The sequence below is a fragment of the Pelodiscus sinensis genome, chromosome 15 (assembly GCF_052426305.1).
Source record: "Pelodiscus sinensis isolate ZL-2025 chromosome 15, ASM5242630v1, whole genome shotgun sequence".
In the NCBI taxonomy this organism is placed as follows: domain Eukaryota; kingdom Metazoa; phylum Chordata; order Testudines; family Trionychidae; genus Pelodiscus; species Pelodiscus sinensis.
Window position 1 is genome coordinate 23,147,259 of NC_143066.1, and position 13,587 is coordinate 23,160,845.

Here is a 13,587-nt window from a genome sequence, read left to right on the forward strand (position 1 = left end):
ATTTGCCTGACCTACCACCTCCATACTCGGGGCAGTGGCCCACGTGGGACACATGGTCCTCATGAAGAAGCCAATATACAGCACCATGAACACCAGCAAGGAGACCTATTAGGTCTCCCCCACATCAGCCTCAGAAGACCAATCCTCTTCCTCCTAAATAACCAACATCTGATGAGGAGGAGAACATCACAGAAGAGGAGCAGAGGTCCCCTACCCACAATTCATCCTCCTTTCTGGATAAGCTCATCATTCCGTCTCTGGCAGATGACTTCAAACAGTTCCAGGAGCTGTTTAAATGTATTGCTAGCGCTCAAGAAATAGCTCTCCAGAAAGTCAAAGAAAAACAGCATAAACTGTTGAGAATTTTACATTCTACATCATTGAATATCGCACTTCTGATGGATGAGGTAATATTAGAGCCTGCCAACGCCATATGGCAGACACCAGTATCCGCAACCCCCACAAATAAAAGAGCAGATAGGAAATACTTTGTGCCAGTGAGAGACATGGACTTTCTTTTTTCTCTCCCTCCCTCCCCCCGACCTAATTCTTTGGTGGTTGACGTGGTGTATCATAGGTCAAAACAATTTAGCAACACATCTCAATATAAGGACTACAAGTCCCTAGATATGCTAGGATGGGGTGGGCAATAATTTTTGAAGGGGTGCCACTTCATAAATTTCTTAAGTCATCGGAGGTTTGGGTTATGACTTCGGGCAGGGTTCTGGGGTGCAGGATGGGGTGCAGGGGTTTGCGTTGTTACCTTGGGCAGGGGATTGGGTGCAGGGTCTGAGAGGGGATATGAGTGCAGGGGGCAGAGTGTTTGGCTTATGTGGGGTAGGGGGTCGGAAATTGGGGGGGCAGAGGGTTGAGGTGTGGTAGGGGGCCAGGAGCGGAGTGGCATAGGCTGGGGTTCCAGAGGCAGGCTCTGTCCAGGAGACTTACCTGTGAGACTCCTAACCAGCAGCCCAGCTCTTTTCTCAGGCACGAATCTGCCCCACCCCCACACAGACTGCAGAGCCATGTGCTCTGTGAATAAGAGCCTGAGAGGAAGGGGGAGTGGTGCTTCCTGGTGTTGCCTGGTTTTCAAACAGGCAGCTTTCATTGGCCAGAAACTGTCCAGTGAGATTGTGCTGGGGTGGGGAGTGGCCATGAAGTACCACTCCTCCCTCTCCTCTGGGCTCATAGTTTGTGGAGCACAGATAGCCCACCAGCCGCTTTTCTGAGAAAAGTATATTCATTGGTGATGCTACAGCTCCAGACTGTGATCAGACAAATTATTCAGAATTACAGGACCTTTCACATTTCTTCCTTGACCAAAAATGTCCGCAACTTCATGTCATCATCACGGAAGGCCAGACCGTTGCCCGCACGGTGCTTCAAGCTGCCCTCGATGTCACAGACTCTGCAACTCAAACCACTGCAACAGCTATAGTCTTGCATAGGGCCTCTTGGCTCCTAGCTTCAGGCATACTGAAAGAACTTCAGTTGAAGGTGGAGAACCTCTCCTTTGACAGGTCATACCTCTGCCAGCAAGAGAGACGAGGTCCTACATAAAATGAAGGACTCTCGTACTACCCTCGGGACCCTAGGCATGTACACTCCACCTAACAAATGGCAGAGGTACAACACCTATCCTCAGCCTAGAGACACGTACAAATAGACACAAAGATCCTTTGACTATAGACAAAGGGAAAGACAACAGAGGTGTAGACTTCAACGCCAACAACAATCCTCAATGAACCAACCATCCACTTCCAAACAACAAATTTGAGAATTTGGTTGGGAATGATACCATCTTCACTCAACTTCCTCTTGCTACTTCTAGGACGAGATTACATCCAGTCAGTGGGGGTTAGAGATTGTCCAACAGGGCTGCCCCATCCCTTTCATCTCTATTCCTCCCACCCACCTCCTGGTTCATCTTCTTCAGGGACCTCTCCCATGAGGATTTGTTACAAACAGAAGTTTAACATCTGCTTCAAATCGGAACAATAGAGGCTGGTGCGCAGTGGAGGGGACCCAGTGCAAGCAGGGAGTCAGCTGTCCTGGCTTGTGTCAGGTTCCCCCTGCTGTGCTTCAGCCTTTTAAATGTATTAAGAGTCGGACTGCTCTTAATACATTTAAAAGGCAGAGCCGCGGTGGGGTTAGCTCCTGGGGCTGGGAACTAATCCTGCTGTGGCTCTCCCACTTTTCAATTAGTTGATTAGTTGTTTCAATTTAACATCCCTAGTAAGAGTGAAGACCATCACTTTTTCTCCATCATGCCATATAAAATTAAGACATTATTACTTTACTTTTTGGTGGAGGGGACAGGAGTGATATAACAGGCCACATGATCTGGGGTTGTGTAGTTCTTTCTTTTTCCTAGGGTCATCTATACGGTTTCAAAGATTATGATAAATGCCTACAAAGTGGGTACTCTTCTCTTTTTGGTCTGGGAACTATTAGTCTCATGATTTATGTGACTGCCAAAAACTTGATCTGTTCTTTTCTTGCTGCCCGTAAATATATCCTCGTGAGTTGGAATGCCCCCCACTATTTAGTCTTGGTTATGTCAGTGGAATTGGCAGCATGTTGACATGGATTTCTCACTCAGATCTGAGGTCAGTGCCATCTTACACATATTCTTGTTGATCAAAATGCAGAGTGTGCATACCTCTCATTTTTATGAAGCCTTTACTTCATCTCCTCTGACACGTGTAATTAGGAGCCTGGGCACACCTTAAAGACTAACAATTTTATTATGACCTAGGTCTTGTGAGTTGCAACTCACTTCATCAGGTACACTAAGGGAAATTAAAAAAACATAGTATGGGTATAGAGATGGGAGTACTACATCAGAGCTAATTGAATCAGGGTGGATGTGGATAAGAAGGTGAGAATACCTCAAATGGAAAATTACTTATGGTAATGAATGAACCATTCCCAGTCCCTATTCAGACTCATTCTGATTACGTCAAATTTGCATATGAATTCCAGCTTAGCAGTTTCAAGTTGCAGCCTGGTTTTGAAGGTTTTTTTGCTTGAGGATGGCACCGATGCACCAATTAAATTTGCAGCTTCTAACACATGATTAGATCTCCATCTCCTACTTGTGCCTGTTTGCTTACTTCAAAATACTGTGAAGTGCAGTGTACATCTTTTTATGACTGTCTTGATTTTTAAAAAAATGTTAAGCTGACTGTGGGCATGTACACATGCATATACATTGCATAGAAATATAGTGGAGTAGGAATATCTGGCAGAGAGACCTTTGACCATCTGTCCTGCATTCTGCTCACTGATCAAGCTCCTCTAGGATTATTACTATCATAAACCTGCAGGTGCTTCAAGCAGTTTCTCTCTTTTATGTTTGGAGTGAAACAAATATAGACACAAATAGTTAACGTAAAGTAGAGGAAAAAAAGTAGTCCAGATAAAAATGTAAATGCTCTAAATATTTCTAAAGTAAGTACATTCTTAAAAAATGTACAAGTACGAAATCCATGGTGGAGTGGCCAAAAGGCTTTGTATCTCATAATTCTCCATCTCAAGCGCATGCTGACATGCCACATCATCACATTCTTTCTTTTGGTTTCCTTTTGTCCAAAGGTGTTGGTCCTAGTGCTATAGCTCAGCTTCAGTGGTTACTTTCCAGCTACTTGCAGTTTCCTGATTGTTTGCTAGATATGTTGCTGCACTTTGTGGTTGAGTAATGTTGTTAGAGCAGATTGATGGACAGTGTCTGTGTCCAGAGGTGGCTACATTTCACCAGTGGATGAAAAGGTGCTACAGTGTGTAATTGTTACTGGAAGCCTTTTCTCCTCAACAGCACATAACTCCCAGTAACATCGGTGAGGATTTATACACTCATTGAGTGACCCTTCATTTTTGTAATAAAAGGTTTTAAGAAAGGGGATAGCACTTAGGGATGTGAAGGTTTAATTGGTTAATCAGTGGAGGATGGAACAGCTTCCCACCTGCAGTGGACAGGGGCTGCTCCGGTTAGGCTGGATTAGCCCGTGTGCAGTGGGGAAGGGGAGGAGGCAGTCCAGCCCAGTGGTGGGGAAAGGGGGCTTAACTGGTGTTTAACTGGTTAGCCAATTAAACAGGATTTTACATCCCTAGTAGCAATATTCCAAGCATCGCTCCCAGAATATAAAAGTGGCTACTTTTCAATAGATTATTAATTTGTACTGTGTGATGAATTTAAATATTCAACTGCGTGGTAGTCAAATACCCCAAAACTACAGGACCTTGTCAATTCAGTATATTATTTGGCAGTTGTGTAAAATGTCTTCCTATGTGTCTGTAGCAGCTGAACGCGAAATAACGAACAGAATTGGCATGTGCAATCTTACATTCTAAAATCTCAAGGAGTAGCCATGTTAGTCTGTATCTGCAAAAACAAGTCCTGTGGCACCTTAAAGACAGACGGTATGTCTACACTTGTACCCTAGTTCGAACTAGGGATGCCAATGTTGGCATTTGAAATAGTAAATGAAGCCGGGATTTAAATATCCTGTGCTTCATTAGCAGGGCTTGACAAATGGCGGCGAAAACTGCTCGCCAGCCCCGTACTGCGAATGCACAAGAGCCGCATTGCGCACACACGCACCGCAAATGAACGGGACGCGCAGCTGAAATCTACTCGCCACGAGTGAGTAGATTGTATAAATTGTGCAGCCCTGTTCATTAGCATAATCTCGGCTGCGTACTGTTTCAGAACCCAGCTGATTCTAAAGTGAAAGTGCACTTTGGGCCGCGTTAGTTTGAATCAGACCCTTTGGTTCGAACTAACGTTACTCCTCATAGTAACGTTAGTTCGAACCAAGGGGTTTGATTCAAACTAACGCGGCCTGGAGTGCACTTTCACTTTTGAATCAGCTGGGTTCCGAAACAGCGTGTGGCCGAGATTATGCTAAAGAAGCCCGGGATATTTAAATCCTGGCTTCATTTACTATTTTGAATGCCTACATTTGCATCCCTAGTTCAAACTAGGGTGCAAGTGTAGACATACCCTAAGAGATTTATTTGGGCATAAGCTTTTTGGGTAAAAAACACTTTGTCATCCTGGGTTTTACCCATGAAAGCTTATGCCCAAATGAATAAAATACAGTGGCCCAAACCAAACAGTGGCTTGTTGTCTTCATAGCTAGAGGCTTTACTGATAGATGCATTGTCCAAAGTTATCTAAGATTTTTTGGCATATGTTAAGTTTGGGAGAGCCTCCCAAGCTAAGAGGCACTATGAATAAAAGGTACAGTCACAAGCGGAGAAAAATAGATAAAGTGGTAAAGGGCTGATCCTATAATTTATTAACATCTTTGGTAGTACTTGTTATCATGAGTCATGTCGTAGATTTGAAAGGTTGGAGTGTGTGTAGGTTGGTTGCTAAAATGCTTAATGATTGCATGCTACTGCCCCCAGTATAGGTTCTTGACTTTGTGTCCAGTTGGGGGTGGGTATCTTCTCTTGTCCTTATTTAGCTGCAAGAATAACATTGTTCAGTCCATGTCATCTCCTTTCTGATTGCATGCCTATGAAATTAGTTCTGCTGGCATTGGTAGGAAGCATTAATTTCCTTGCACTGCCACATCCATGCTGTCCATAGAATTTAATGGTTGAATTTAGGGCGGGCTCAAGTGAAGTATGAAATTGGTTAATTAATGTCGTGGAGTTGACCACAATTGTGCACTTGCTTCTAACTACTCTTCAATTGATTCAATTACTGCAGTAGATGAGGCTCTGTCTTTTAATCAACGGTCTCTTTTCCGAGTGAGCCGAGCACAAAGCAGAGCTCTAGCAGAGCGATGGTAAAAAATGCCGCCTCTCAGACTGGCCTTTGATAATAGCAGTGCCTAGCAGCACAGGCATAAAGAACGATGCAGATGGTGTCGTCATATTCATTATGCAAGCCCCTGCTGGTGGTGATGTGGAGAAGTCTGTAGTGGAGCTATGTAAAGTTGCTCTATAAGGGTATGTCTACACTACAGCATTAATTCGAACTAACTTAATTCGAATTAGTTAATTCGAACTAGTGCATCTAGACCTAAAAACTAGTTCGAATTAGCATTTTCCTAATTCGAACTAGCATGTCCACACTGAGTGGACCCTGAACCGAGGTTAAGGATGCAGTGCCGGCAGGGCATCAGATTAGGACTTAGAGCGTGGAGCTGCTGTCTCAGGCTAGCCGAGGGCTGTGCTTAAAGGGACCCGACCCCCACCCCGGGCAGACAGTTCTCAGGGGTTCCCCGCTCGCTTGTCTACCTCGATGAGGGACAGCAAAGCAGTCCTGGCTTGGAGTGCCCTGAATGCCCACACTCGGCACACCACAGGACTCGGCCATCAGCCTGGCTGCACTTGCCGCAGGCTGCCATCCGGGGGAGGGTCAATCGTGGGGCTGCAGGAGAGCTTCCACCCCGAGGAGCCCGCAGAGCCACCCCAGTCCTCCCCATTGGGGGCTTGTACCCCATTCCTCCCTCACCTCCTTCCACTTACCCCTCCCTAGCCCCCCCTTCCTGATGTACAAAATAAAGGACACGTGTTCAAAAATAGAAACTCTCTTTATTTAACAATACTCGGGGTGGGGGTGGGGTTAACCTCTGGGGAGACTGGGAAAAGGAGGTGAAAGAGGGGAAGAGAGAGGGTGGGAGAGGGGAGGGCAACTAAAATGATCAGGGGTTTGGAACAGGTCCCATATGAAGAAAGGCTAAAGAGACTTTGAGATAAATAGAAAGGAACATAAACACTGTCAAATCAAGTGTAAAAATGTAATAAGAAAAGCAAAAAAAGATTTTGAGGAACAACTAGCCAAAAACTCAAAAAGAAATAACAAAATGTTTTTTAAGTACATTAGACGCAGGAAGCCTGCTAAAAAACCTGTGGGTCCCCTAGATGATCGAGCTATAAAAGGAGCAATCAAGGACGATAAAGCCATTGCGGAGAAACTAAATGATTTCTTTGCTTCAGTCTTCACGGCTGAGGACGTTGGGGAGATTCCTGAATCTGCACCGTCCTTTGTGGGTGCTGAATCTGAGGAACTGTCCCGGATTGAAGTGTCATTAGAGGAGATTTTGGAACAAATAGAAAAACTTAATGTTAACAAATCTCCGGGACCGGATGGCATTCATCCAAGGGTTCTAAAAGAACTAAAATGGGAAATTGCTGAGCTATTATCTGTGGTTTGTAACCTATCCTTTAAATCGGCTTCCGTACCTAATGACTGGAAGGTAGCCAACGTGACACCAATATTTAAAAAGGGCTCTAGAGGTGATCCTGTCAATTACAGACCGGTAAGTCTAACTTCAGTACCGGGCAAATTAGTCGAAACAATAGTAAAGAATAAAATTGTGAAGCATGTAGAAGAACATAATTTATTGGACAAAAGTCAACATGGTTTCTATAAAGGGAAATCCTGTCTTACTAATCTGTTAGAATTCTTTGAAGGGGTTAACAAACATGCGGACAAGGGGGATCCAGTAGATATAGTATACTTGGATTTTCAGAAAGCCTTTGACAAGGTCCCTCACCAAAGGCTCTTGTGTAAATTACATGGCCATGGGATAAGAGGGAAGGTCCTTTCTTGGGTTGAGAACTGGTTAAAAGACAGGAAACAAAGGGTAGGAATATATGGTAAATTTTCAGATTGGAGAGGGGTAACTAGTGGTGTACCCCAAGGGTCAGTCCTGGGACCAATCCTTTTCAACTTATTCAAATGTTGAATAAGGGGTAAGCAGTGATGTAGTAAAGTTTGCAGATGATACAAAACTGTTTAGGATAGTCAAGACAGAAGCAGACTGTGAGGGACTCCAAGAAGATCTCACCAAACTGAGTGATTGGGCAACAAAATGGCAAATGAAATTTAATGTGGATAAGTGTAAAGTAATGCACATACGTACAGTATGATGGGGGCTAATTTGGCTATGACAAATCAGGAAAGAGATCTTGGAGTTATCGTGGATAGTTCTCTGAAAACTTCAACACAGTGTGCAGCGGTGGTCAAAAAGGCAAATAGGATGCTAGGAATTATTAAGAAAGGGATAGAAAATAAGATCCAGAATATCTTACTGCCCCTGTATAAAACTATGGTACGCCCACATCTTGAATACTGTGTATAGATGTAGTCTCCTCACCTCAAAAAAGATATTTTGGCCTTGGAAAGGGGTCAGAAAAGGGCAACTAAAATGATTAGGGGTTTGGAACGGGTCCCATATGAGGAGAGGTTAAAGCGACTGGGACTTTTCAGCTTAGAAAAGAGGAGACTGAGGGGGGATATGATAGAGGTCTATAAAAGCATGAGTGGTGTGGAGAGGGTGCATAAAGAAAAGTTCTTCATTAGTTCCCATAATAGAAGGACTAGAGGACACCAAATGAAATGAATGGGTAGCAGGCTTCAAACTAATAACAGAAAGTTCTTCTTCACAAAGCAAATAGTCAACCTGTGGAACTCCTTGCTGCAGGAGGCTGTGAAGGCTAGAACTAGAACAGAGTTTAAAGAGAAGTGAGATAAAGTCATGGAGGTTGGGTCCATGGAGTGCTATTAGCCAGGGGGTAGAAATGGTGTCCCTGGCCTCTGTTCGTGGAAGGCTGGAGATGGATGTCTTGGTCATTGTCTTCAGTCCATCCCCTCCAGGGTACCTAGTGTTGGCCGCTGTCGGCAGACAGGCTACTGGGCTAGATGGACCTTTGGTCTGACCCAGTACGGCCATTCTAAGCTCAGGGCTCAGGGTCTGGGGTCTCACTGGACCACCTTGATTTTCATGCACACCTGCTCCTGGGTGGCGAGGATGGCAGCTCTCCTGCCCTAGACGGCCACTTTCCTGTGCCTAGTGCGGAGGTCGTGGATGAGGTCCACGATGTCTGCACTAGACCAGGCAGGAGCCCGCCTCTTGTGGATCTGGGCAGGCTCCCGGGAGCTGCCAGCCTGGTCCCGGGAAGAGGCGGAGAGCTGGGTGGCAGCGGGTGGCTGGCTCGATCCGTGCCAGGTGCAGGGTCTGCTGGCTGGGTGCTGGCAGGCTTGCACCTGGCACGGGCACCATAGCCAGCCCATGCCCCTTTAAGGGCTCCGGGGCCGGGAGGGGGGCAGAAGAGTTTCCCTGGTGGTGCCCAGAGTGGCCACCAGGTAAAGCTGGGGAGGGCTAGCCTCCCACTAGTTCGAATTAAGTGGCTACACAGCCCTTAATTCGAACTACTTAATTCGAACTAGGCGTTAGTCCTCGTGGAATGAGGTTTAGCTAGTTCAAATTAAGCGCTCAGCTAGTTCGAATTAAGTTCGAACTAGCGGTTTGCTAGTGTAGCGCCTATCAAAGTTAATTCAAACTAACGTCTGTTAGTTCGAATTAACTTTGTAGTGTAGACATACCCTAAGAGACCTGATCGCAAAGTTTTTGCCATTTTTTTTTAAACTTGTCAAGGGGTTCTTCCTCATGTTCTTCTGTAGCAAGGAATCCCTCTCTCTTTATCTCCTGAGAGCAGCCTCAGATTAAAAATTGACAAACCATTTTTTCCACTGTTGTCTGTCCAGACCCAAGATGTGACTGCATCCTCAGTGGCTCTCATCGTGATAGTGTTCTTTTCAATTGTTCTGCGATAGGTCATTCTTTGTCCTCTATGCCACCTTTTTCCTCTGGGTGGAATCCAGTCTGACAAATCTTGAGCTTCTGCTATGGATAAACTGATGACAAAGCAGTTTCTGTCTCTAATTAGTGAGTTCACAGTCTCGTGACCGGCTCAGTGCAACACTTTCTCATTGGTTACACAATCTCTCTAATGAATTCTCTTCTTAAACAATGCTGCTGAAATTCATTCAGCTTTCTGTCATGTATTTCCACCATCTGCTATTCCTGGTGGAGGAAAGCTGCACCAAAGCCCCTAAATTCTGTGCACATTTTAAAATGCTGCATATTTTATTGTCAAATTAAGACCATATAATCACGCCAGCTTGAATTATTTTGGTATGTCTGTCAAACAATGCGGACAACAAAAAAGATTCAGGAAATGTTTGACCAAGAGATTCCTTAATAGGCATATGAATACAGAATTTTGAGTAATAATTCATTTACACTACAGTATGGAAACATATTTCCCACACACCTCCAAAGCAGTGCTATGGCTTGGGGGGAGTCACGGGTAATGGAGGACCTGAGGGTGAGGGTTGTTGTTGCTGGGAAGGAGCCTGGGAGTGAACCTGGTAGGTGGTTAGGTGTGGTTGGGAGAAGTCTGAAACAGGATTTTTTTGTGGGGGAGGAGGAGAGCGGAGTGAAGTGAGGGATTGTTGGGGTAGTCTTCCAGACTCCCTATGCAGACCCTGGCTGATCCTAGTCTCTCCCAATCCATCAAGCACATCTGCGTCTGTCCCCATGTGTCCCTGCACCCCTGTTCAGCCACTCCTAACCCCTCATATGTCTTTGCACTCCCTCGTTCTATCCCCATGTGTCCCTGCACCCACACTCTCATTCAGCCCCTGCTCCAATTTGTCCCCCGCACTAGCCCTTCTGAATTTGTCCATGTGGATGCCCTCCAACATCCCCCTGTGTCCTATCTGTCTTTCCCTCCCTACTCTCATATCCCCATACTTCCTCACCTGACCCAAGGAGTAATGTCACATTACTAGGGTTAAACAATAATGTTGGGAGGACAACAGCATTTTGCAGTCTCATCTAACTCCTCTAGATGTTTGAAAGACCTACTGTCTTTACCATTCATGCTTTGACTTACTAGTGAGCCCCTAACAGATATTGTACTTCCAAGGTAGACAAAGTTGCCAACTTTTGTACTCTGCTCCATCAATCTCACCGCCACCTGCATTCTTTCTTGTCTCTGCGAGATTTGTCGTCTGCATACTGATACAGAGTCCCCCTTTGGCAGCCTTTGGAAGGAGAGGGTCAGAGGCAGTGAGGCCAGAATCCTGTAATGTGTCTTATTTGCCTCTGCCTCTCCTTCGCCAAACCACAATTTGACTGCTGTTGCAACCAGTAGTAAGCTAAGCAACGTGGCCAGTAGTACTCCATGAGGTTTAGTGCATGGTTTGTCCCACGGTTCCTGGGGTAAAGTATTGGGATGCAGGATGGGGTGTGGGAGCTGGGAGAAAGTTTGGATGAAAGGGGGTTGTGACCTTTGAGATAGGGAATGAAGGAGGAAGTGGAGTGTCTGGGAGGGAGTTGTGACCTGGGCTAGGAGAGCAGGAGGAAGTGCAGAGATTAGGGTTGTGACCAAGGGTACAGGATTGGGGTGCAAGGGCGGGGAGGGGTTTGTGACCTGGAGGCGAAGGGTATGGATGAGGAGACGCAGGGTTTGGAAGGAGTTGTGGGTACAAGAGCAGGGTTGCAGAGGGTTTGGATTACATAGGGTACGGGTGCAGGAGCGGGGCAGAGAGTTGGGGGCAGGGAGGGTAAGGGTGCCAGAGGGAGGTTCTGGCTAGGAGACACTTACCTGAGTGCTTCCAGCCAGTATCCCAGCTAGTTCCTCAGCCAGGGTCCCCGCCTTCCATGCCTCTGCACCAGCTGCAGGGACCATATGTGGCTGAGTACGAATACTGCAAAGCCTGGAGGAGGGAGGGGTAATTGGTGCACTGCCTGTTTGCAGGACAATGGAAGCAGTAAGATTTTGCTTGAGGCGGGGGCAGTGTGTGAAGCTTCTCTCTCCCATCCTCTGTCCTTGCTTATGTTGATAATCATGCATGTTACAGAGCCTATGTCTAGATGTTGATAAAATTCTCTGGCCTTTGTGTAATTTACAGGATGTCTATATTGTGCTGATGGATTGGAACTCCAGGATGACTGTAGAATAATTGTGTGTGTGTGTTTTGTTTTTTAATGGTAGACTCTGAAGCGCCAAAGCCAGCTGGCTCTGTACTTCTTTAATAGTATTTTAGCTCATGGGGATCTACGGAACAACAAACTAAACCAGCTTTCAGTCAATCTCTGGAATCTGGCGCAGAAGCATGGCTTTGCGGACACCAAAACCACGGTAAGAGTAACATGGATTGAAACAGAATGTGCCATCTTTGGCACTAGTTCTAGATGCCCTTCTTTTATTCCTACTTGTGGGAGGGTCAATCCATTAGATTTATTTCCTTACATCAAAAACATTCATTTAAATCACATCACTCTTAAAATTGTTTTGAATTGAAAAATAACTTGTTCTATGTATCTGATTCCTAATAACTGTCAATTTTATGAGAGACCACATAACATAAATGCCAACTTTGAATCAAAGTCTGTTCAAAACAGAAATCAGAGGTAACCTTTTGCTTCTTGTGTCCTGGGCCCAGGGCTGAGAAGGGTTATAAGTAAAATGGAGTGTGATTTTAGTTTCTCTTGCTATGATCAGTGATCCACTTTCCAAAGTCAGAACCCGGCCTGGAACAGTAGGCAACATTGGCTTGCAGAATGCTGGGTGCAGAATAAGCACATTTATAGTTAGACTGCCAGGGTAACTTTCAGTACATGAGACAGCATTACTCCAAATGAAACTGTTTCTTGGTTAGTGGAGAAACGGCATGTTAAGGCCTCAAAAATAAAACTTGATGAGCAACACTTGTGTCTGCCAGCTCTGGTGAGGGTATCAGGAGGGAGTGGTATTTATGTATGGATTGGTCTGCAGTATTGCAAACAAGTGGAAATCAGAGGAATTCTTATTAAAACTCTCATATGGCTGTCAAGAAATCTGATTCAAGAAAAAATATAAAGATTGGTGTATCTATTTCCTCTGTAGGTGAAAACATTGGAATACATCAAGAGGCAAAGCAAACAACCTGAAATGAGTCATTTTACAGAGTTGGCACTAAGACTCCCTCTGCAGTCCAGGACCTGATGAATGTTACGCAAGGGCAGGTTGCCAAGTCCATAACATAGAAGCTTTATCCTGAGCTTTTATTAGTGTCCAATGTATTTTCATATTTAAGTTTCACTTACGAGCATGATAGATTGATTTGGACAAGGTAAAGCTTTTCTGACAAAGTGCAATAATTTGAACTAAGTTTGGTTCCAATGGTGTCATTAAACATGATCCCACTCAAATGTTTAGATTTTGTCAAGTCTTTCTTAAAATTTCTAATGGCAAATAACATTCCAGACCTGAATCTGACATGACTTTAACAACTTAAGAAGAAAATGGTCTACATAAATATTCAGGAATCCCTTCATTCCATTTAGGACATCTTATTTTCTCTGGTGTGTGAGCAATGTTAGTGTACCATCTGATCTCACAATCAGCAATAGTTCTAGATAAGAATTGTCTCAGATTTCTTTGCAGACAAAGTTGTTTACAATATTCACGTGGCCAGTTCACTATAAGAGTATGGCTGAGGTGTTACTGTTTTCTGGATTTGAAAAATCATTTTTGTTATACTCTTTTGCCAACATGTCGATGCATTCATTTTACTCTCAATGTTTTGTATAATGTAGGGAACTTCTAATCTGGCAATCAGTGGCCAGTTTTCAGAGGAAAATGCAAATGTATTTCAAGTCCTCTGTGTTTTCAGTCCAAATGCACAGTATGATCAAATAAAAACTGTTAACGTGCGGTTTAGTTCATCTTTGTTTATTCCTTATTAGCTATAGCCTGAAGATCCTGTGATTATTAGTTACATTTGCTGTTATA

General features: G+C 44.6%; 1 protein-coding gene across 2 annotated transcripts in view; it reads left to right on the forward strand.

Annotated features, from left to right (window-relative positions):
- The window catches only part of VPS35L (VPS35 endosomal protein sorting factor like), a 146,162-nt gene extending 132,647 nt beyond the window's left edge, over nucleotides 1-13,515 (forward strand). For both annotated transcript variants that reach the window (XM_006123143.5, XM_089782301.1), the window contains exons 30-31: nucleotides 11,806-11,952; nucleotides 12,700-13,515. In XM_006123143.5, coding sequence (XP_006123205.3) covers nucleotides 11,806-11,952; nucleotides 12,700-12,798 — 246 coding nt within the window. In that variant the 3' untranslated portion in view covers nucleotides 12,799-13,515. The remainder of the gene's footprint in view (nucleotides 1-11,805; nucleotides 11,953-12,699) is intronic.
- The last annotated feature ends 72 nt before the right edge of the window (nucleotides 13,516-13,587 follow it).